The sequence below is a fragment of the Drosophila ananassae genome, chromosome 2L, assembly GCF_017639315.1.
Source record: "Drosophila ananassae strain 14024-0371.13 chromosome 2L, ASM1763931v2, whole genome shotgun sequence".
Classification (NCBI taxonomy): domain Eukaryota; kingdom Metazoa; phylum Arthropoda; class Insecta; order Diptera; family Drosophilidae; genus Drosophila; species Drosophila ananassae.
Window position 1 is genome coordinate 18,913,619 of NC_057927.1, and position 23,586 is coordinate 18,937,204.

At 43.1% G+C, this 23,586-nt stretch overlaps 5 protein-coding genes across 8 annotated transcripts; 3 read left to right on the forward strand and 2 right to left on the reverse strand.

Moving 5' to 3' along the window:
- Nucleotides 1–494: 494 nt before the first annotated feature.
- On the forward strand, nt 495–13,478 carry LOC6501442 (cadherin-99C). 2 transcript variants are annotated; one of them, XM_014911563.3, is made up of 12 exons: nt 495–657; nt 1,617–1,760; nt 4,916–5,073; nt 5,774–5,952; nt 6,054–6,176; nt 7,766–7,942; nt 8,048–8,113; nt 8,436–11,345; nt 11,401–11,928; nt 11,989–12,107; nt 12,164–12,886; nt 12,942–13,478. In XM_014911563.3, exons 3-12 carry the CDS (start codon nt 4,920–4,922, stop codon nt 13,075–13,077), a joined length of 5,115 nt encoding a protein of 1,704 aa, XP_014767049.1. In that variant the 5' UTR covers nt 495–657; nt 1,617–1,760; nt 4,916–4,919; the 3' UTR covers nt 13,078–13,478. The 2 variants fall into 2 exon arrangements, with proteins under 2 accessions (XP_014767049.1, XP_001955263.1); XM_001955227.4 differs by having other exon boundaries at nt 495–652.
- Nucleotides 13,479–13,522: 44 nt separating this feature from the next.
- On the reverse strand, nt 13,523–16,379 carry LOC6499118 (KAT8 regulatory NSL complex subunit 2). Of its 3 annotated transcripts, XM_014910423.3 has the most exons (6): nt 15,753–16,379; nt 15,509–15,701; nt 15,292–15,455; nt 14,838–15,238; nt 13,891–14,495; nt 13,739–13,796 (listed from the first exon to the last, which is right to left on the reverse strand). In XM_014910423.3, exons 1-5 carry the CDS (start codon nt 16,261–16,263, stop codon nt 13,908–13,910), a joined length of 1,857 nt encoding a protein of 618 aa, XP_014765909.1. In that variant the 5' UTR covers nt 16,264–16,379; the 3' UTR covers nt 13,739–13,796; nt 13,891–13,907. The 3 variants fall into 3 exon arrangements, with proteins under 3 accessions (XP_001955264.1, XP_014765909.1, XP_014765911.1); XM_001955228.3 differs by lacking the exon at nt 13,891–14,495 and having other exon boundaries at nt 13,523–13,796; nt 15,753–16,378; XM_014910425.3 differs by lacking the exons at nt 13,739–13,796; nt 13,891–14,495 and adding an exon at nt 14,504–14,721 and having other exon boundaries at nt 15,753–16,378.
- A 176-nt stretch (nt 16,380–16,555) lies between these two features.
- Nucleotides 16,556–18,945, forward strand: LOC6501443 (E3 ubiquitin-protein ligase RNFT1). Its single transcript, XM_001955229.4, has 3 exons — nt 16,556–18,241; nt 18,314–18,529; nt 18,590–18,945. Exons 1-3 carry the CDS (start codon nt 16,655–16,657, stop codon nt 18,821–18,823), a joined length of 2,037 nt encoding a protein of 678 aa, XP_001955265.1. The 5' UTR covers nt 16,556–16,654; the 3' UTR covers nt 18,824–18,945.
- Nucleotides 18,879–19,587, reverse strand: LOC6499117 (ADP-ribosylation factor-like protein 6-interacting protein 4). The gene is made up of 2 exons (XM_001955230.4): nt 19,275–19,587; nt 18,879–19,208 (listed from the first exon to the last, which is right to left on the reverse strand). The coding sequence occupies exons 1-2, from the start codon at nt 19,465–19,467 to the stop codon at nt 18,967–18,969; spliced, it is 435 nt and encodes a 144-aa protein (XP_001955266.1). The 5' UTR covers nt 19,468–19,587; the 3' UTR covers nt 18,879–18,966.
- A 50-nt stretch (nt 19,588–19,637) lies between these two features.
- Nucleotides 19,638–23,548, forward strand: LOC6501444 (telomerase-binding protein EST1A). Its single transcript, XM_001955231.4, has 10 exons — nt 19,638–19,914; nt 19,990–20,369; nt 20,439–20,888; nt 20,948–21,327; nt 21,391–21,533; nt 21,597–21,732; nt 21,794–21,889; nt 21,960–22,766; nt 22,826–22,962; nt 23,022–23,548. The coding sequence occupies exons 1-10, from the start codon at nt 19,773–19,775 to the stop codon at nt 23,162–23,164; spliced, it is 2,814 nt and encodes a 937-aa protein (XP_001955267.3). The 5' UTR covers nt 19,638–19,772; the 3' UTR covers nt 23,165–23,548.
- Nucleotides 23,549–23,586: the final 38 nt, after the last annotated feature.

Below are 23,586 nucleotides of genomic sequence, written 5' to 3' on the forward strand. Positions count from 1 at the left end.
AATGCACCTAAGTCCACGACTCGCTGCTGCTGCTTCTAGTGCTGGTGCTGGTGCTGGTGCTGGTGCTGCTGCACAAAAATCGCAGCTACATCACCTAAAACATTTTAATAAAAACTTTTACACAGCCTGAGACATAGCCGCAGTGCAGCTTTTGGTTAAAAAAGTAAAGAATAAAAAATAAAGGGTAAACTGGTTCTACAGCCTACTCCTATGGAAATGAAACATGGTGGTCTTTTTATTTACCTTTGACTTAACAGACCACTGTTAGCAGCCTTTCCATAGCCTTTTCGAATCAGAGGCATACATACGTACATGCACCTGTGCAGATCGCCCAGTATATACCTTTCGGACACGAAAATGTGGTGTATTTAGCTATGTACTGTGTGTTGTATCAGCTGTTAAACTAGTAACAAAAACCAGTTTTACCGCAAAAGCGAATGCCAACGAGACTAGTTTCGATTCCAAACCGTTCCGGTACTACCAAGTAGCGCCCACTTGTTACTGAGACAGGTAAAACCGAAACAGTTTTGAGCCAACTACTGAGCCGTCTCCACGTACCTTTCGCGCTCACACCTTGTACAGTGAACACATATACACATGTACATGATAATCGTATTTTAGGTGGCTCCCGCGATACCGGTTTTTGTCGCTGGTATGGTATGAATATGCCTAAGAGCTAATTTTTTAAGAGTTATCTCTCAAGAAATGTGTAAAGTTCAGAAAAACCAACTCCGCGACGTGTTAACCTATTCATATATTCCACAAGAAAAATTACAATGATTGTGTCTTTTGAAAAGTTTACGAAAAAATCAGCATACAGTTTGAGTTTGGCAAGAAAGTGAAATAAAGCCATAAAAGATTATCTTCATTCAAATAACAAAGAAAACCCTCCACCACCACGAACACCTCGACCGATCTCCTGAACATCCAAAGTTGAGAAAAAAAAAAATCAGTGCCAATGTATATGTACCTACAAATCCCCGAAAGCAAGACTTTCTCTTGCCAATTTCTGTTTACTTGATTAACAATGCCGTAAAACAAACAAAAATTCACATCCAAATTATAATTTGGGGAAAAGGAAGAGGCGGGTGGATGGATAGAATGATCCATGTGAAACGTGAACGTGCTTATTGTATTAAATGTCAAAAGTATTCAAAAACGAAAACGACATTTTTCGCTCGGGAATATTGTTTTTTGCGGCATTAGCAAGGCAAGTGGCCAAAAACGTTTCGGCCAGATCGCCAAATGAGGTCACGTATGTCGAGATTTGTGTGAGAAAACCTATACGGTCCGGATTAGACACACACAGATAGTCATCAACTTGCCTCGCTACTTTTACTACATGCCGCGGTCCTCCCACACGGTTCTTTGTTTATTGCCATTTTGCAGACTTTTATAGTGACATTCTGTGCTCCGGAGCACCCGAGTTGCACGCCAAGAATAACCTCGAAGTAATATAAATGAAGGGGATACAATAAAGGCCCAGACAGACTCAATATTTATAGCCATTATGTGAAGACATGACAGCACCTAACCATAAGGAATTTCCTCATTAATTTTTGTTATAATCAAACCGCCGGTGTATTTCATGGAAGTCTTTACATTTTTTTATTCAGTAACCAAAATAATTGCACCTGTGGATCAAATTTCCGAAATGTAATAGAGGCGCACGGATACCTTCGACGTGTGAAGTATTTCGCGTTGGATATCATTGCACAAGTATTCTGATAAGCTGCTACAACAGATCTTCCCTATAAACGGTAATTACCTTAAAATATTGGATTATAATATTATGTCAGAGAAACTCTATAGAAACCTGTTTTTAAACCTCTGTTTAGCCTGCAGAGACTTATTTCTAAACAATATTTTGATTAATAGACTACTATTTGGTAGTTTATTTACTGAAGAAGCATATTAATCGAATTAACATAATTACGGAGCAATCATGCTTAACGACTTTTAGATGGGGTTAACTTGAAAATAGTAAAGCTAAAATGTCTTTATAATATTGCGATATATAGAGGAATATAAAGCGATTACAGAGAAGCATAAGTTCTCCAAAAAAAGACGAATCACGAAAATTAACAAATTAAATTTAATCATTTTCGAAAGAAATGTTTTTGGAGAATGTTTATGTAATTCGGCATAAGTAGAAGAAGCGTATGTCCAAATAAGAAACCGCAACTCATGAAAACTAACAACGAAGAACATCATGGTAGAGGCAATCGGCTGGGATTTTGGTGGAGTTCGTTGAGACGATTAGAATTTAAAAATTTAACCTTTGGGCAATAAAGGTTTTAATAGCCAAATTGGCAAGAAAGATTTTAGCAGACCGTTACATCAAAGACTGTCTGGAGAATGTGATTCAAATTATGAATAATGATCCATTATTAAAGCCCAGAAGACGAAATGTGAGATAAAGCTACCCGGATATGTTTACATGAAGTAATAATCTTAATCAATCTCAATCTTAATCTATAAATCAAATCTCCGAAAGCTCTTATCTTGTCTACCCGAAAGTATCGCATAGTTGAAAGATTTATCAATAGCTGATTTTGTACAAAAAGATAAATAGATTTGATTTCTGGCATTTGTTTTTTTTCGCAGGTGTCAGGTAGTATAAAATACAAAATGACGCAAACTGCTGGGTATATAAACATAAAATAATAAGAAAACGACTCGAAACTGATTGGAATTTCTGGTTTCTTTTTGGTTAGGGAATTATTGGTAAAGACAAGGGTATGCTATGCTTCGGTTGGTTGCCAAAAAAATGTCTAACGTTCCTGGCTTGTTTATTTAAGATTTGTGTGGCAACCATCGTTCGCATTCCAACAGATTTCAGATTTAAGTTCGGTACGTATTGTACCACATTCAAAACTAGAAAATGTTGGCAAAAACAGCATCAATAAGCAACAGGTTTCTTGGATCTGCGAGCACTGGGCACCCAGCGCACCGCACTAGCATAGCATTCAAAGCAATGTGCCTCGGCTTTCGTTTTATTTTGCAAACCAGTTTGGCACATTCGGCTTTTTCTATAAGTTTCCGGTTGAACATAATCAGCAAACTGACTTTCTGCTGAAGCCACACGGCTCTATGTTGCTTTAGCTACACTCTGTGGGGCTTCACTATGGTAGCTTCACTGTATTGTAAACGTTTGTTTATACGACGACAAGCATGGCATGTTTAGTGAAAGCGGAGGACATGAAATTCGCTAAAAATTTTCGCAAATAGAAACAGGAACGAACAAAATGTTCGTTTTAAATTTAAGCGAGATGTGATATCTGGCTTATGCAACCACCGATCATTGCTTTTATGATTTTCCAGATAAATGTACACCAATCATGGCAAACACCATTCGTACGTATTTTGATAAATCGCAATATGTCTGATAAAAATCAGATCACAATTTCACTTTGTCTGAGTTTTCAGGTGGTTTCAATGACTTACGCGTTTTTTTTTTGTAACTGAGGAATTTATAAGCTTATTAGGCTGTTTAAAAAATAATTTAATTTATTTTATGGATTATAGAGAAAAAAGTTGCATACTTTTCTGGAAATATAACTCATACGCACCGGTGTTTTTTACTAAGCCCATTTTTTATGAAAAGGGCTTTCTAAATAAATCCAAACAATATTTAACATTATAAGGGTAAAAATCTAATCTATTTAAATTTAATGCTCTTTCCTTGTAAACAACATTGCGTATGAGTAATATTTTTTATTCTGGCGGCCTGCCTTGCGTATGCTTGATATTTTTACCGTCTTTTTCAAACGGCTTTTTAACGGCTAGTTTTAGTTAAGTTTTGAAGCAAATGTTTAACTTTAGCTGTGATCTAGACGTTAGATCCTATTTTTTTTATTGATTCTGTTCTGCTCCCTTCTTGCTTCCAAGAATGCAATCAAATGAAATTATGACCGAACCGTAAGCATAAAAAATTCCTCAAGTTTAGTTCCGATTTGTCTCCATCTCTCTTATCCCATTAAACTAACGATCCGACTAACGGATACGCCAGCCTAGCCAGCCGAGCTCCTGGTGCCAACGAGTCTTGGTCACCAGCGGATGTACAGCCAGCGATGCAGCGAAAAGAGAAACAGCTTAGGGATAGGAGCCGCAAGATGTGGCTTTGAAATACATTGCTAACTGTATCTTAGCCACAGCCAGAGCCACAACTTGATCGCAGGCACTCGAACCGGCCGTTTAGGCGGCTCAAAATTGTGGGCAAGCGACGGGTAAATGTACACCTGATCCCGAAGCCCCCAACTGCCGTTGTTTGGTTGGTAGCTTCCCAGTTCCCAGTTGCCATTTGCCAGTTGCCAGTTCCCAGTTTATTAAACAAATTTATGATTATCCCGTTTCTGAACCTTTTTTCTTACTGGGTGTGAATGTTTCCGAAGCCATCTGCGGTTTAAGCGGAAAGAGCTGAATGAATTTTAGGCCCATGTTGTAAAAAATTATTCCTGAAAATGTGGTTTCGTAGGCTGCATCGGACATACCCTACTAAGTCAAAAGTATCCATATGTTATCATCACAAATAGCTACATTTTCCACATCTCCACTCGGCAGCACTGATCTGGGCAGATCTCGGATTTCCACATGTCCAAATACGTGAGCATATTTTTTCGTTTTTTTGGTAAAGAAAGAACAGAAACGGCTAAGACAACGCCAAGTTTGTTAAATTGTTTATTGCATATTGATATCACACCATTTAAGGCATGGAGAGGCCGTCTTTGCATACAAAGCAACTTATGCAAAAGACATTTCGAGCTCCGAGCTCGCTTAGGCTTAGGATTCAGGTTTCTTCGAGTGGGTACGGCCGCGTAGGTTAAGTTGTTAGTAACTCTAAATCGGACATGGGGAAATAGTCATTTCCAAATTTATTTAATCTCTTACATTTGTTATATTGTTGTTTTTACAGAAAAATGGCTGCAAAATACCTCACACCCCAGCAAGGACTGGGATTCCTGGGGCTTTTCATCCTCCTCTCTTCGGCGGTATTGGGAAAGTCACAAATGTGTGAAGTGGAAACCGGCCAAACAAACATTATTCTGGACGTTGAAGAGAGCCGGGAATCATGTAAGAATATGAGCATTTTATTTGATTAATTATAGCTTAAAATACTTATTCAGTAAGTAAATCACTTCTTTTCGTGTATGCGGTATGAATTTTTATGCGATTTGAAAACAAAACGCTATGAGCCCAACCTCGACATCAAGATCATAGACTCCGAGCACGCGAGGTGCAAAGCCATAATTAAAATTGTAAACGTGATCATGTACAATGTACGTACATAGGCAGAACATAATTGCTCAAAAATCACGTCAGTCCAGTCTAGAGAAAATAAAAGCCAGGTTATTTTCAAGTAAAGAATCGTTATTATTCCAAAAATATTTAAATGTACAATTGCCTCGGACATAACAAATATTTAATGATTCTTTTCGTGCACATGTTATACAATATCTGATCTCACTTTCGAGGCATGGCCTGCAAAACAACAAAATCACACGAAATCTTTGAACTCTTACATACATATTTAATTCCATGCAAGATGCATCTACATATGAACACACTACTATATATTTATGGAGCTACGTATATGCCTTCATACATAGCAAATTGTCGGTGCAACTTGACCCCAAAAACAAAGTGAAAGGCTGTCTGCCGTTGTCTCGTTTTCCTCTTGATATGGCATAGCCGTGGATGTGGTGGCCTAGCTATGGTTCTTTTTTTCATTGTGCCATAATAATATATTTCCCATATCAAAAATGTGTTTCAGTTATTGGACAGCCGACTAATCCGCCAGAGCTTCCAATTTTTGGCGATCCAGAGACGGAAATCGCTCTCAATTTGGTCTTCCCGAAAGGCCAGCCAATTTTTCAGCTAAATGGCAAGAAATTACAACTGCTTCAGCCATTGGATCGAGATGAGGAAAATCTCAGTCATATTGTCTTCCAGGTATATTATTTTAATGCAATATTTTTTAATAACCAAACGAAATATCTATATATATGATTATATATAAAAAAAAAACCGCCCACTTTTCTATTTCGCTGCAGGTCTCCTGCACCGTCCGATCGACGAGCAAGAAGCGCAACATTCCCATTATTGTCCGGGTGTCGGACATAAACGACAACGCGCCGCGTTTCATGAACACGCCCTATGAGGTTACCGTTCCCGAGGTAAGTAAATAGAAATTTCTCAGTGTCTGCGGCACGATCAGCTTTTCGTCGCCCCGAAGTTTGCCCGCATTTCTTGCGGTTGTAGTTGGGGCTCAGAACCGGGTGCCAAACGGACTATCACGCTGTCACAGTCATTGCTACACAGAAAAAAAAGGTCTGCATTATTTAGATCTATAAAGAAAATTCTTTTTTACAATCGGTACTTTTTCTGGCGTTTAAGACTCTTTGAAAAAGTATTCTCTGTGCAGAAGAGGCAGGTGAATGTACATAGTTTGGTCGAAGCGACAACAGAAACTACATACTGAACACTAATGAAGTGGTAGTGAACATGTTTCCAGCGCTCCGGCCAACAACAATAGCATGTCGAGCGGATTCCCAGCATCTTCCAGCTCCAGGGAGCATCTTGTTCGTATTGCTAAGCGGCGAAATGCAAGAGTATTGCCGGCTTTTAATCACGTATTTAGACTAATAACGTTCAATTACAGAACTGTTGACATATTAGAAAGCACCAAGCATTGGGCATTTGCAAAAAGCATAAAAGAAAACGGAAACGTGCCATATAAGAATTTATATAAATGCTAAAGACTTTTCCTCGGATCGGCTCAGCGAAACCTTGGCAATAAACGTGCTTAATTGCACATTTAATGCTAAGTGAGAATAATAGAAATTGCACATATTAAAGTAATAGATACTGTACTTGAAGGATAATCAAAAGCATATAAGTTCCCCCCTTTTTTTAAAGCAATATTTAATATTTTAAGGTAAGCGTCTTGCTTACAAAATGAGTACCAAGAATTTGATTTGGGATTCAAAAGGCAAGAAATAAATAAAAGTGTCGAGATCTTCATCTTTTTGCCCAACAAAAGAGCGTATATATAGTGCATTGTCAATTGGTGATCCCAGGTCCCTTTAAGGCGATCTGCCAGTCAAACAGGAATATAATTGGTATGCACTTGCCGACTTAGGCGAACACTCCCGGGGGACTCCATGTCCGAGAACATGGCCCAGCAGCAAAAAAGACAAGACAACAGAATTGCATTTCATTCCCGGTCCATCAAATAATTACAAGAACAGACTTAAATTATACCTCTAGAGAGCCCTACCGAAACAATATTAAATGCATGTATATATAAGTATTTGAGATAAATAAACTCCGTAAATACCAGGAAAATTATGAAATGTTCACATTAACTTCGCCTGCCATTTAACTGAAAAACAAATCTCAAAGTTCAGCGGATCACAATGTCTTCTGCATAAACTGAGTTTTTGCAATTCTGGTTAGTGGCGGCTGTGGAATCCCCTGGTGATGAGGCTAAATTTCAGATTCAAGAAACACGAAAAGATACATACATGCAGCAGATACATAAGCAGAAGCCATGTATCTGCTCCTTAACATAAGTTTAAGAGACTGTGCCACCGTTATACAACAGCAGGCAAAATGTTGAGATTTTTTCGAGCTACTTCACGGTTAAACAATACGATTAAAATTGTGATCCCACAGTTTCCGTTTGGATGAGATACATAAAGTACCTGACCTGTAGTGCCTTTTTTTGTAAACTTCAATTGCGTGATTTCTTTTTTTATTACAGAGCACACCTGTGGGAACCACAATATTCCGAAACATACAAGCCCTCGATAAGGATGCAGGTGTTAATGGGCTAGTGGAATATTTCATTGCCGAGGGTCATGTAAATGCCACTGATGAGGAGAAATTCAGTGCCGATGGATATGGAACCTTTTCTATATCGTTTCCACATCAGGGACAGGTGAGCTATATTTATAACTAGAAATTAAATATATATATATGCATATTCGGTCTTTTGTAAACCATATTTTAAATATAATATATAATTTACTAAATTATGTTTCAGGTCACGGTTGCCAAGACACTGGACTATGAAAAAATCCACAGATATTATCTTACCATTATTGCGTCGGTAAGTTTGGCTCACATCCTCAGCTCAATAATAACTCAATTAATTTAAAACCATAAAAGGGTTAATTAAATCATTTGTTGAGCATACCATTTTGGAGCTATTTTCTATCCGGCATTTCCATAAATTACACATTACGAAAGCTGGCTTTTACCGGCTTTTTAGCCGCCGGCATAAATACAAGTCTTGTTCCTTTCACGTGGGCGGTGGAAGCGAAGTAGCCATTGTGTAGCCATAAAAATCAATGCTGAACAAAAATTAAATAACCTGAAATTAAACTAACTAGAAAGCTAATTGAATATTTTAATATTTTACGGTATTTCAGGATCGAGCCCGCAACGTCGCCGACCGTCTTTCTTCAACCACCACTTTGACGGTCAATATTGCCGATTCGAATGATTTGGATCCATCCTTTATATACAGCGGCTGCGTGTCCTTGGACGGAGCATGCATAAATCCGGAGTACACAGCATCCGTACCAGCCGGATCACTACTGGGGGTGCTAACAGTTCTGCCAGAACGAATTCAGGCGGTGGACTTGGACACCATAGGATCTCCAATACGTTACAGCTTTGCCAGCGGCATGCCCGGGAACTATGCGGACTATTTCCAGATCGACGAGAATACGGGAGTTCTGAAGCAAACAAAAGCCATCGACACATCTACGGCTAAGAAATACGACATCATTGTAAAGGCCGAGGAAGTAGCACCGGGACTGAGGCGGTTTACCACGGCAAAGTTGGCGATTGCCGTAAAGCCGGTGGACGCCAATCCACCTGTAATCTCATCCTCGGCTATCGAGGGTTATGTGGAGGAAAACTCTGCCGTGGGAACAAGAGTCTTGGACGCGAATGGAAACCCAATATCATTCAAAACCACAGATGCCGACCTAAGTGACACGGATCCGAAACCTGATTACATCTACGAACTGACCACGCCGTCGTTTAATGTGACTAGCGATGGGGTTTTGGTGGTGAACGAGGATAACCTCGACCGCGACCCCCCGTCCCCGGGACGTTTCAAGTTTCAGGTTGTGGCCCGGGAGCCGCGCACGAATGCCGCCAGTGCTCCGTTGAGTCTGACAGTCCACCTAAAGGATGTGAACGATAATGCCCCCAAACTGGCGATGGTTTCCCCGATTTCCATAACGGCCGGGGATCAGAGTGAGAGCCGACTGGTCACCCAGGTGGTGGCCACTGACAACGACGAAGGACCCAATGCCGTGGTCACCTACACAATCTATCATGTGTCCAACAATGGCATACAAAAGTTTACCATCGATAGGGAGACGGGTGAGATACGAACCCAAGGGCGTTTGCTGGCGGGAGAGCAATATAGCATAACTGTCCAGGCCACCGACATTGGAGGACTTTCCTCGCAGGCGATCGTGGAGGTCAGTGTGACCCCCGGACCCAACACCAAGCCACCGCGTTTCCAAAAGCCCATCTATGAGGTTCAGGTCAGCGAAGGTGCTGAGATAAATTCCACTGTTACGGTGGTTCATGCCGATGATCCGGAGAACGATGATGTTGTTTATTCGATTATTTCTGGCAACGATCTCCGGCAGTTTGCCGTTGGACAAGAGAGCGGCGTGATTGTAGTCATCCGGAAACTGGATCGTGAAAGCTTAACCAGGTACCAGTTGATTGTAAAGGCGGAGGATACGGGTGGTCTCTCAAGTAGTGCTACAGTAAACATCAAAGTGACGGATATTAACGACAAAAATCCGGAATTTGATGCGTCTACTCTGCCGTACATCTTCCAAGTGGATGAAGGCAAGGCACAGGCTTCGGTTGGAGTTGTTCATGCCACGGATGCGGATGAAGGTATTAATGCAGAGATTACTTATTCGATACCCACGGATATTCCATTCACCATTAACGCCACTTCCGGTGAGATACAAACCGCCAAGGAGCTCGATTATGAGACTCTGAACGAGTACAAGTTCGTGGTCACGGCCAAGGATGGTGCTCCTGATGCTCGGCTGGGAACAGCCAGTGTAACTGTTATGGTACTCGATCTTCCAGACGAGGTGCCAAAGTTTAGCGACGCTCGTATTGATGTGCACATCCCGGAAAATGAGGAGAACTTCCTGGTGGCCACCGTGCAAGCATTCGATCCTGATTCCTTGCCTGAGATTACCTACGTTCTGAGGAAGGGAGATGCGGAGCTATTCAAGGTTTCCCCGAAGTCCGGAGAAGTGCGAACTGTAAAGGGACTGGATTATGAAACCCAGAAGCAGCATCAGCTAATAATTGGAACCATTGAGAATGATGGTAATGGACCCGGAGATACCGTCTTGTTGAATGTCGACGTCGAGGACAAGAACGATCTGCCGCCGAGATTCATAACCGTTCCCGATCCCGTGACGGTGAATGATGACCAGAGTATAGGCACCATCATTGCAACTCTTCCAGCCATCGATGGGGATGGCACCTCGCCGGGAAATGTAGTGCGCTACGAGATTGTGGGCCGCGGCAAGGCGCCCAAGTATTTCCAAGTCGACCCGGATACCGGAGCAGTACGTATACGTGATGAGCTGCGAAAGGAGGAGGACACGGAGTACCAGGTGGACATAAGGGCCTACGATTTGGGTGAGCCCCAGTTGAGTTCGGTGGCTCCTCTGCGTGTGGATGTACATCATTTGAGTGCCAATGGCAATAACGAAGTCCGCACGGACAGCAAGCTGGAAAGCGGCATGATTATGAGCAGTGAAAGTATTGGCCTGGCCTTCAGCGATGACAGCTACACTACCAGTGTGCCAGAGTCCACGGAAATAAACAGCAGCCTGAAAACCATTCAAATTGTCAACTCCAAACAGTCCGCGGATGGACCACCAGCCTTCCGGTGTGAATTTGTGAAGGGCAACGAGGCGGGAGTCTTCAACTTGAGCCTCACCGATCACGGGTGTAGCCTGCTGCTGGTGCAGTCGCTTGATTTTGAGAACAAAACATCCTACACGCTCCAAATCCGCCTCACTTCGCATCGCTACTTCGTGAATCCCCAGAAAGATACTGCCACCGTGGAGATTATAGTTCAAGATGAGAACGACAATGCCCCGGAGTTTGAGTTTAACCGGCTGCGCGGCCAAAGAGATACTTTCTATGCGGTGGTAACCGAAGACATGGATGTTGACACAACCATTTTACAGGTGCGAGCCACTGACCGCGATTCGGGTAAATTCGGAACCGTGAGATATGCACTTTACGACGAAGATGAAAACCGCGTTAATATGGTATGTAATTAGCTTAATTACATATTTATTTTTACTTACAAATTATCTTTTTTAGCCCACAAGCTATTTCATAATGTCGGAAGATACTGGCATCCTACGTACGTCCAGGCATTTCAAAAATGAAAACGACTTCCCCATGACTCTCTTGGTGGAGGCCAGGGATAACGATGCTCAGGAGCAAGGATCTCATCGTACGAGGGCCCGCATTGTGGTCAATAAATTGTCGGACATCAATCGCATGGCACTGTCCTTTGCCAACGCAGCGCCCAGCGATCTCCGCAACTTCTACACAGAGGTGGAGGAGTTACTGGACAAGAAGACGGGTCTGGTCAGTGGCATTGAGCGAATGAGCAGCCAAAAGTATCTGGCCAACAATGGATCGGTGATCGAAAACCCCTCCGCAACGGATATATGGTTCTATCTAATCGATCCGAAGACGGAGCAGCTGCTGAGCCGCATGGATAATGTTGTGGAAGCCACATTACTGGAACCCGCCAAAAGATCGGAGTTGAACTTTGCATTGCCATTAGCCACAGCGGATAATATATCGTTCCCAATCGAAAGAAGAGAGCAAGTACATAAGGTATGTTTATTATTCACATATGTATATCAAGAACCTATATTAAATATTATATATTTACAGGCAAAGGTCGATATAGCCATCGACAACGAAGTCTTCCCATTCACGCTTATTGCCATATCTCTCGTCATACTCATTTTGGGCACAATTGGAATAATTTACATATGCATCTCGTGGTCAAAGTAAGTAGTTAAGAAGTTCAATTTTATGAAATATATAAATCATTCTTTATTTTTAGATACAAGAACTTCAAGGAGCGCATGCGACAATATTCTTCCACGAACCCCACTCGATACGATCCAGTGATTGTTAATCCCCAAGCCTCGAGTGCCAGCGAAACGATAGCCAACATGAAGGAGTATGAAACCCAGATGCTGGCCATGGCTGTGCCTCCAGATGTGGACGACGATCTGCAGCTGGACTTCAGTGCCAAGAACCACGCCTTCTCCCTGGACAACGTCAGCTACATCACCCACAAGGAGAATGGCGGTGGACAGTCCAGCCCTTCGCATTCTGATGCAACGACAGCCACAATTGCCACTCTACGGCGTCATAAGAACCTCAACAACGCGAATATGAACAACAATTTGGCCATTAACAACCGACAAAACACCTTTAACCGCACACTCGAAATGAACACGAGGAATAACGCCAATCCCCTGGGCTCACCGCCACCGAATGGAGCTCTTTCAGGCACCTTGACTCTGGGACGCATCAAGCATCAGAACAGCAACCATTACCAGAATGGGGTTTACAACATTGATCCGACGGGTCCCAACAACCTGGTGATGGCCAAAAACAATGCCTACAGTACCATGGGCAGGCGAGGCAATACTTTCGGAGACGTAGGATTGCTAAATGGAAATGCAGAGTTGATGAACAGCACATTGGGTCGGAATGGCCAGCTTAATAATAGACTGTACGGCGGAGAAGTGCCCATCACAAATCCCCTGTTTCAAAGGTGAGTTTAAAAATATATTTTTAAAAGCTATACTAATCTAAAATCCTCTATGCAGATCCAGTTCCGATCACAATCACTTGAGCAGCACAAACGAGAATGTGTCCTTTGGGAAGAGAGACTACGGCCAAATAGGCTTCTCATATCTAAACGATTTGGATCGATCGGAGGTGGAAACCACAACGGAACTGTAAACTGATTAGCTAAAATGGTTTCGAAACATTAACATAAGCATAACTGACTTTGTTATATATTTAGCTGCCAATTTTTTAGTTTAAATAGTGCATTTTTACACAACGAGATACGTTGCCATCAATTTATGTTTATAGTTTTATGCAATCTGTAAATAATGGAGTAGAGATACGAGCGGAGGAACTGATATCTGATATAAATATATAAATAACTGTGCTTTAAGATCTGCAGTCATTAGAATTAAGAGAAAGAGTGCATATTTTCCATTTTTCATGAAACTGCAAGAGCTATGCACTTTCTGTAAATGAGAATTATTCTAAAGAAAATATAGATACATATCCATAAATATAATGAAAATATTAAGTTGTATAAATTATTAAAAACAAATAAATGTATATTAAAAAGAAATGTTTCAATTATGACTCCCTTTTAGAAAACAGACATAAATTAAATTGCTACAAGACGTTTAAACTTATGTATTTTGGATTCCACGATGCCTCAATAAACATACATTTTTTTCTACAAAATCTTACGAATTATTTCTAGATTGTTTCGATATTGTTCCTACATTTTTTATATCGACTTTTTTGTCCTCATTGTGAGCTGTGGTGACATTGAGCACGTTGCTGACGGGTGAACTATCAGACGGTTCCTCCTTTTTTATAATTGTGCTTACACTTGTAGACGGGGTTTCTTCATCTTCGGTTTCAGATTCGCATTTCTGTGGGAAAAACGAGCATTATTTATCAATAATAGGGGCAACTGACATGAAAGTGGTATGTGATCGGGTAAATGGTTAGGTTGTGAGTTATTACTTTAAGTTAATTTTAAACTAGTTCAGTAGTGCATCGAACCAGGGCATTTGATCAATGCCCTCTAGCATTTTCAAAACGTCATTAACATTCCTCTCGGTCTCGTCAATTTCAAAGTTTTCTTCAGAATTGGCTTGAATTGTGGAAGTGTCTAACACCATTTGACTAGTAATTCCAATTTCATCAATTTTAAAGTTTGCTTCAGAATTGTCTTGAATTGTGGAAACGTCTAAAACCATTTGACTTGCGAGATGATTGTCTTGATCACGATTTTCGTCAACGGCGACAGATCCATGGGTACTTTCTTGTTCATCCTCCCCATCGTTCTCAATGCCTAAGTCTATATTAACACTGTCCAAACTGTGATCGTCAAGAGCTAATCCTAGATCACTGTCCATATCGAGAAACATGGCGCAGTCATCGTCGAGGGAATTAGCAAAATCTTCAGCACCATCGAAATCAAACTCGAATATGCCACTCGCAAAATCCAACAGATCGTCGCCCGGTGGTTGCTGTTCAATTTGCGGCATATCGGCATCAAAATTATCAATAACACAGCCAGGAGCAAAAATACTTTCTAGCGGTGGAGTACTTGGTATTTCATAAAACTGGAGGATGAAAGGTCGGTTATTTATTCAAAGTGGATCACAATGTCTTAAGTAAAACAATACTGATACTTATGTACATGTGTTTTTGTTGTTTCTTGGTAGATATACATGTATCTATCTATCTATTGCTTAGCTTTACTACAAACGTGTGTAAGACAAGTCTAAATACTAAGTTTAGGCAGCACTCAACTGTTCGACAGCTGTTAATATTTGTAGCTTATAGTATCTGTAATTATGTGCAACACAACACTTATGGCAATGAGTAAGGAGGCAGTTGGATTATTTAAGTAATTACATGTAGTGGTTATGGCGTGGGTTAGGTTTAGTCATAGATCAACGCACCTTTTGTATATATTGGCGCTTAGCCGGCGCCACTGTAAGATGGAGCACACAACTCGAGTCTTCAAGAATGCTAGCCACAGGCTCCTGGCAAACAACACCACTGCGCTCAACGCCACAAGCCCGAAACAGTACTTGCCGCTTGTCCTCGAGAATATGTTTACGGCAGTGCTTGCAACAGGGCAAAGTTCGTTCCCCACACTTCACCCCACCTTCGGTGAAGACACACTTCGGGTTGCTCGACGACTTGGTGGCAAACAGAGTGTCTCGGGCACGCTTCTCCTTTTGCTTTTTGTAAAGCACAGCTTCCACTCCCTGGCGACGATGATAGCTGTTTAGGGCCTTGAGCTGTTCATATAATTTTCGTTCGCGAGGAGTTTCCTTTAGTTGGTCATGAATACTGCCTGCAAGAATATAGATTTAAAAAGCGAACTACTATGTTTGTAATTATTCTTACAATAAATGTCTCGTTCTCCTCGAATATCGTGCAAATATTTGCGCCTCCTTTGCTTAAGAACATATTGAAGCTGCGTAATCTGCTCGCGATAGAGACCTTGAAGCTTAATTAATTTGGATTCAGCAATGCGAACAGCTTCGGCGCGTGTGTAAACTCCAGCGTGTCTTTAAAAAATAAATATAACTCTTATGCTTATAATTGTTCGCTTAGGACTTACTTAAGTGGATCATCATCTTCGGAATCGATGCTCTCATAGTCCGATTCATAAAACTCGATGTCTTGAGCCGTGTTCTTGAGACAAGGTGGGTCCTCGTCGTTACTGGAACTATCAGACGCGTAATCGAGAATGCGACGACGTTTGCGGGAATTTTCCACAATGTGTCCAATATTATTGCGATAATCTTCAGAGACTAAAAGGGAAACCATTAATTTAAGCCACATTCAATCAATGAAACTCTTACCGAAAGGAGTTACATGTGGTGATACCACATCAATTTCATCTTCATCCGGTTCTGGTTTCGGCGCCTCGGGTTTTATGTCCTCCACATTAATGTGGGACGAAAGACTGTTCAGCAGAGTTTCGTTGGTCTCAACTCGACTACGGATACGACCCACGGTCAGATGGGTCTTCTGAAGCTGCGTCTGGCGATTGTGCTCAAAACAGAGTGTGGTCAAGATCTGCTCCTTCTTGTTGTCGTACTTGGGTACCGCGTTGATGCACTTTCTACCGTTGGCAAACATATGTGTGCACTGACGGTAGTTGGCACGCGGATCTCGCAATATGTGGCGAATACAGTATTCGTAGCCATCAATCCGCATCAAGCTACACTCGTACGTGGGATTGGCGCAGTACTTAATTTTCGACAACTCGCTGTGGATTTGGTCGCGCAGCTGCTGCTCCTTGTCCGGGGTACATGGTGTGCCGGTGAAGCGCGTACACTGGCGCAATTGGTTAGGGGAGAAACTAGCCATTCTCAATTCCGTGCAGCTCGATCTTTTCGTTATAATTATTTTTAGTTCTAAACGTGAAAAGCGAAGCTTGCTATGAGCTTAGTGTGACCAGAGTATTATTTTGGTAAAATATTGTGTTTTTGGGTCACATTACTGCTTATTGTATGTTGATCTATTTCCGTAGTTAGGTGGAAAATTAGATTTCCTTTCTTTTAATAGTCCAGAGTCACAATTAATTATTAGGAAAGTGTTTAAAATAGAATATCTCACTGGCCGAGTGTACACACTTTGTCTCCACTTTAGAAGAATAGATTTTTTTTGTGCTCTGGTCATACTTTGAAGCTATTGTTTTCGTTTGCTGGCACAGCAATTTTCGTTTCTTGAACAGAATTCGGATAATTAGGGTCGCGTCATGAACAGCAGCCCCAAGGATCCCCACGGCGGCTACCGGGGCGTTGGAGGCGGTGGACCCCAGGACGGCGCATCGACAGGTGTGTCCATCAGCATCGAGAGTGACGACAATGACTCAACTACAGCAGAACACGAATATCTGCTGCCGTCCTCGTCGTCGATGACCTCTGCTGGTGGAATCGCAGGGGGAGGACCATTGGGGGCAGGTGTTTCTGCCAACACCAGCATTAACTTGGATCACGGGCCAGTTTCCACGGGCAGGAGTAGCAGCCTTAGTGGCGCTGCCCGTCACGGGAATATCCTGTCTTCATTCTTGGCCAGGCAGCGGTCTTACACACCGGCCAGCACGAGCACTGGCATGCCGGTTCGTGCGTCGACACAAATAAACCGTCGATTGCAACAGTCACGCAGCATGGGCGCCAACGCCAGTGGCAGCCTAGAGGAACCACCAATCACAGGTGCAGCGTCCAATGCCCAGGGCGCCTCACCTGGAGGTGTAAGGCAGCTTGGTTTCTGGCGCGTCAATCTTAACGATGTGTTCTCCCTATCCACGGCACCTTCGACGGAGGCTCTACGATCCTTTATCACACATTCCAACTTCAGATATCAGCCTGCAGCAGCCGCCGCTGGAGTCCCGCCAGCTGCTCCTCCTGCTCCAGCTGACAACTCGCACATATTGCTTCAGCAGCAACAGCCTCCAATCCATCCCGAGCCGACTAGCTCTCCACTGAGGTTCGGACGAGTGAACGCTGGGTCAGGACCCAGTCCTAGTGGAACCATGGGCAGAAGTATTTCATTGCGCGAAGGAGAAATGCGACACAATCAAAATCTTACCGGTGGCCGGCACAACGCCAGCGTCATCGGTCTTCATAGCAATCCGGTGGCTTTTGAGGAGCACGAACACAATGCTGGACAAGAGTTGGGGGAAGCAGACGCCAATGGAGAGGCAGGAGGAGGAGGTGGCGCAGGAGGCGGCAATCCTCAGATGGAGCCCCATGACCATGCCGCTGAAGATGAGCATCTTATCTCCGACGACATGGTAGTGCAGATCCTCAGTCACTTTGTGCGCTACCTCCCACTCATCTTCATATTGATGATCAAGTTTATACACGATCACCTGCTTGGCATTATAGATCTTCTGGTATTGCAAACGGTCATTTATAACGTTAACAGATCGGTGCGGACTCAAGTAGCCAGACTAGCCCAGAAGAACTACGCTGTGATGATACGAGATGCCTGCCTGATTTGTGTGGTGGTTACCCTGCGTCTGTTTCTGGCCACTGCCCCTCCAGATCCCTTTGGTCTTATTGTTCCGCCACCCAGAAAGTATTTTAGTCTGGAGATAACCGCATTGCCTTATCACACGGAACACACCGAGGCAGAAAAGCTCGCCGGAAATCCAACAACTTCATCGGAAACTCTAAAGGCTTCCATTTCGACGGATACGTACGATGCCCTAAAAGTGATCCCATTGGGAATGTTGCTTTATTATATTGCTGTGAGTGATCTTATTATTAAACTGCTGACAATGTTGGTAAAACTGGGAATTACAATGTTGCCGCACCATCTAATGAGACTTAAAGTTCGGGTAAGTCCTAGTAAAAATTAGCAGACGTCTCATTCACTTAACTATATAATTACGATTAAATACAACTTCCAGGCGCGCTTGTACGTCTTGGTAGAGTACTCTTCACAGTTTTATCGGGCACTAACTCCCATCACCCAGTGGTTCCTGTTTCTGTACGAGTCCTACTCGGGCCTGGAGGTGGTTTCCGGAGGCCTGTTTTCCGCACTTTATCTCGGGGCGAAGATATTCGAGCTGGTGGAACGCGGAAAATCGCTCAAAAAAGCCATTGTGACTTTCAGAAAGAATATTGTAAGTATTAAATATATATTATATTTTAGATTTCCTAACGATATCGGCATAACCCTGCAGGACTCTGAGCGACCGCCAACCAAAGACGAACTGGATGCAGCGGGTGCCTTGTGTCCCATATGCCATGATGCCTTCAACTCGCCCATTGTACTCGAGTGCGGCCACATCTTCTGTGATGAGTGCGTTCAGACCTGGTTTAAGCGAGAACAGACCTGTCCCATGTGCCGGGCAAAAGTCAGCGACGATCCCGCCTGGCAGGACGGCAGCACAACATTCTTCCATCAGTTGTACTAGCTGCGACCCAAAGATATTTTCCCATTCTAATCCCAGAATATCCTTCGCGTGTACATATAGTCGAAGCTAGCATTTGTTTAATTAAGCTGACAGTTATTAATTATTATCTAAAGACATGAAAATGGCTATTGCTTTTTGGTATTTCACTTTCGGCGCCGAGCAGCATCCAGAGTTCTCTGTTCATAATACTCCCCATCCCCACGAGTGGCCTTCTTATTGATCTCCGTGTGGCGCTCCTTGCTCACGATTTCTTCAAGCACTTCGCTGTCGCCCTTGATTAGACGAGTGCGACCTGTCACGGGATCTACCTCTCGGCGGATTTGGCTCTGCCGGCGTTGGTACTCCTCCGGCGTTTCTGGAGCATGCGACTTGCTGTTCATCAGCGCTTGAATTTGTTTTGGGATACAAAGTATTCAGCAAGCACATATATTTTGGGGAAAGTCGTACGGACCTATTGGTATGGAAAAATCCTCCTCCTGTTCCTGTTCCTGCTCCAGCTTTTGGATATTCGGCTCGGTTATGGCCGGTGATGCGCCCTGCTTCTGTCGGCTGTGCTTCTTCGATTTCTTCGATTTGTGTTTCTCCTTGTGCTCCCTTCGTTTGTGTTTATGGCTTTTCTTAGATTTTTTATCACTTTTGCCCATTTTTGTAAGTTCTATTGATTGGCCGTCGTTACAAACAAGGAAAAGATTAAATACAATAAACAAACATCAGCTGAACTTTATAAATTTACAAATAAACAAATGGCAATACCTTTTTTATTTGAGCTGGTAATGCCCAATCGGTTATCGGCTTGTTATCGGATAGCCGGAAAATGGCTAAGGCGGCAGTACTGCATCTGTTAGGTATTATATACTCTACACTTCGTTCGATTTGACATTTGACAATCCAAGAAAGGCGGATCACCTCGAGCACAGTTAAATGCACCAGCAAAGGCATCGTTTTAAATATGAGTCGACAGGGAACGCGAGATCAAAATGATATATCGCTGATAATTGGGACGCTGCCGAAGCGTCTGCAAAAGAAAATCGCGGCCAGCTGCAGCCACGCAACAGTGGAAAACGCTGAGAATGCGGAGCCCCCAAGGCCAGGTGAGTGTGTTTGTGTGTGTTAATGCGTCATTGCGTTGGCTGCATCTATATCTTCTCCAATTTCACCATCCGCAGTCACGATCCTGAGCAATAATGCAACGGCGGTGATTAAGCCCAAGGCGACCGTTCTGGAAACCAGCGTGTCAGCTGGCAGCCCAAAACTGCCGCGGGAAGGCGGGATCCCGGGAATCCTACGCGTGGCAGTCATAGATAGTAGTGGCGGGAATGGAAAAGACGGTGTCAGTGGCAAATCCCACAACGCTCGGCGTAGAGGACGCAGCCACGTCGGCAAGGACAACAAGGAGCACGCTTCAAAGTCGCCAGTAACACGTCCTCGTCTGACCACCGAGCATCCGGACTGGTTTGAACCACTTCTGAACTTTCCTAATGCCAAGGATATAGTCCAGCTTTATGACCAGCTGCAGGTGCTGCTGCAGCGGAACCTTCTACTAATTGTATGTGGCTGAAGCTATAACTATATATGTATATTTTCACCGTATCTAATTCTTTACTTGTTGTTTCAGAACTGGAAAAACTTCTGTTACATTCTCAACCAGCTGCAGGATGTCTTCAAGCAGCTGCTTTTGGAGCAGCTTAAGTTCGTTTGCGAGCACAAGGTTGATGTATTTTTCTGGAAACTTCTATTCTACAATGTGCGCGACCATCTGAAGCGCCAGAATACGGATCAGGCTCATGCCCACACCTTAATGCTGATTGAGCAGTCCATTAAGTTCTATCGGGTGATCTACGACCAGATGATGAAGAGGCTGGGGACTTCTTCGCGATGTGAGAGTGCCGTCAAGGTGGTGGCTCAGCGCCTGTTAATCTGCCTCGGCGACCTTTCTCGCTATAGGGTAAACCATGTCCAGGCTACGGACTATCTGGAGGCAGCTAGATACTATCAACGTGCCCAGGAACTGGTGCCCGGCAATGGGGCACCCTACAATCAACTGGCGGTGATTTCAATCTACCACGTAAGTACCAATTGATTTACAAACTCTTCCAATTTTAAATAACTTATACGTCGTTTCAGCACAAACGTTTCGATGCAGTTTACTACTATGTACGTAGTTTATTGACTTCAAACTCCATCCAAACGGCAAAGGAAAGCCTTTTGGACCTTTTTGATGAAATCCGCCGCAAATATGAGGAGAGCGAGATGAAGCAATCGCCTCTACACTCGGCAGCAGCGCCAAAAAATCAAAAGTCAAAGCAGATGCGTAAAGAGGTGTGGATATATCCGGATGGTATACGATGCCTTCATCGCACCGACGTCAAAGGACACAAGGGAAAGGTAAACAAGGTATCCTTAGCAGAGGTGAATCGATATGAGGAGATGGCACCCGAGGAATTGATGCCGCGAGTTATGTCCCTTTATCTCTACCTGATTGGCAAGCTCTACACAGGCACTGAGTAAGTTTGCCAAAAGTGAAAGTTATAAACATTTATTTTATTCATCAACTCAACTATTCACAGTGTGGACACGTTGTACCAGCTGCTGAGAAAGCTGCAGATTCAAATGAGCGCCGCTCTTAAGCATGACAACCTCATAACGCGCTCTAAACTGCTGAAAATAGTGGCGCTAAACTTATTTGTCGTCGAGCACAACAAGCGCAAAAGTATGGAAAGAAATGATAAGAGCCCAGTCACGGTGAAAATTAATGCCTTGTATTTTTTTATAGCTTCACGTCGCGAGATGCGTTATCACAGCTTCAATTTTGCCAACTCACTGTTTGGTCTAATGCTGAAAAAGGCGAACCAGTTGCTGGCCGGTTTTGCAGAAATTTCTACAAACGTCCAATGCCTTCCCGATGAAGAGTAATTATATCCAGCTAATATTTGATTCCATTTGTTTAATTTTTATTGTTTTTTTGTTTAGCTACGTTACTGTCAATACTTACTTGCAGTTCGTGAAGGTATACGTACATTGGTTGGGCATCAACGTAGATTTGTGGGAGCCAGTGAGAACGGAAGAGTAAGTATTTATAAAATAAGCTTCATGTGGATCATGTATCACTAATTTGATTTTCATTTTCAATCCACAGACATTCCTTTATCGATTGCTGGGCTGAGTTATCTGTACTTTTTCAACAAATCGAATGCGTACTGGGAAAGCAGAAAAACAGAAAGGAAGCCATCATGTTGGACGAGGAAATTGCTCTGAGCGGCTTCAATCCCTTGGGTCGTGATACCGCTAGCAAGGATTTGAATAAACGAGGAGCCGAACGCGCCCAGTTTTTTGAACGCCTGCGTAGGATTTCTGAATTTCGGGACTGTTTCGCTCAGCACCAGGATGCACTTCAACAACCGCTGGACTCAAGCTTTACCATTGAGGATCTGAATGCAGCCATGAAGGACGCCCTAAACAACTTTGATGCAGAGAGTTGTGGACTCACGGCCAAGACATGCAACGATCTTCAGGCCCAAACAACTGGCGAAGATATTGAGGAGTGCCCCTCTACTGATGCCGATGTTTCAGAGCTGTGTAGGCTCAAGAAAGAGCTGGAAGCCAAGGCCAAGGTTAAACAAATTTGCAATAACAAGCTAGAGGAGATCCTTAAGTTTGTGGACACAAAAATTTATATAGAGGTACGTCCCAGATATCTGCTGCCAGATACCAATTGCTTTATCGACTGCCTGGAGGACATTGAGAAGTTGTCTATGGAGTTCAAGCGCTACACGCTTATAATTCCACTGACGGTAGTTAAGGAGCTGGACGGCCTCTCCAAGGGTGTCAAATTAGAATCGTATCGGAACTCGAAGCAAACACAGCGCATTCACCACTTTGACGAGGTGTCCTCCCGAGCCAAGAAATCTCTGGAGTTTATTAAGTCAGCCAAGAGCAATGTGAAGTAAGTGGGCTTTCTTTGTAGGAATTTCGATATGTCCTTATCAACGAATTGACTTTTAGGTGTGCCACCACAAAGGGTTCGTTTGTTAACGCCTCGGTATTTGCCCTGGTTGAGGAAGAGTATCTCTCCAACGACGACAAAATTCTGGCAACAGCAGTAGCTGTCTCAAAATCTTCCAAAACGGAACAATGCCAGGGTAAGTAGCAGTCTATTTTAACAGGAAAAGTATAATTTAATTTCTGGATATTCTTTTAGATGGAAAGTGTTTTATTCAAACGGAACTGGTGCTCATCACCACCGATCGTAATCTGCGGGTTAAGGCCCTGACTCGCAATTTGGCGGTAAGTGCTTTGGATGAGTTCCTGCAATGGGCCAAGGATTGCCGCGAATCAACCTGAAAGGGAAATTCCAATGCAAGTGGTGTGCGCTGACAAGGAATATGGACTCGCGCCAGTTAACAATTGCTGTGCGGTGCGAGCTCGAGCTATTATATTACCTACATTATACACAAAATGACTATGTATATCGGGGTCGGCAGGCAATTCCAATTGAAGACAGAGACGCCGATCACGGAAACGTACATGACGTGGGTTCCTGAGGACTGGACAGGAAGAGGATACACAGTCGCTGACCTTCTAGTGTTTTCCCGGGTAAATTATTGATGTTTTGTCGGACCACATATTTGGTTGGCTCACGGTCATCAAGTTTGTCCTTTCTCAATTTCTTCAAATGTACTTTTTGCAAATTTCGGAAAAATTAAATCAGTTTGGATTGTTGAAGGATATGAAGTGTTTTACTTTGGATTTGGAAATGAAATGGA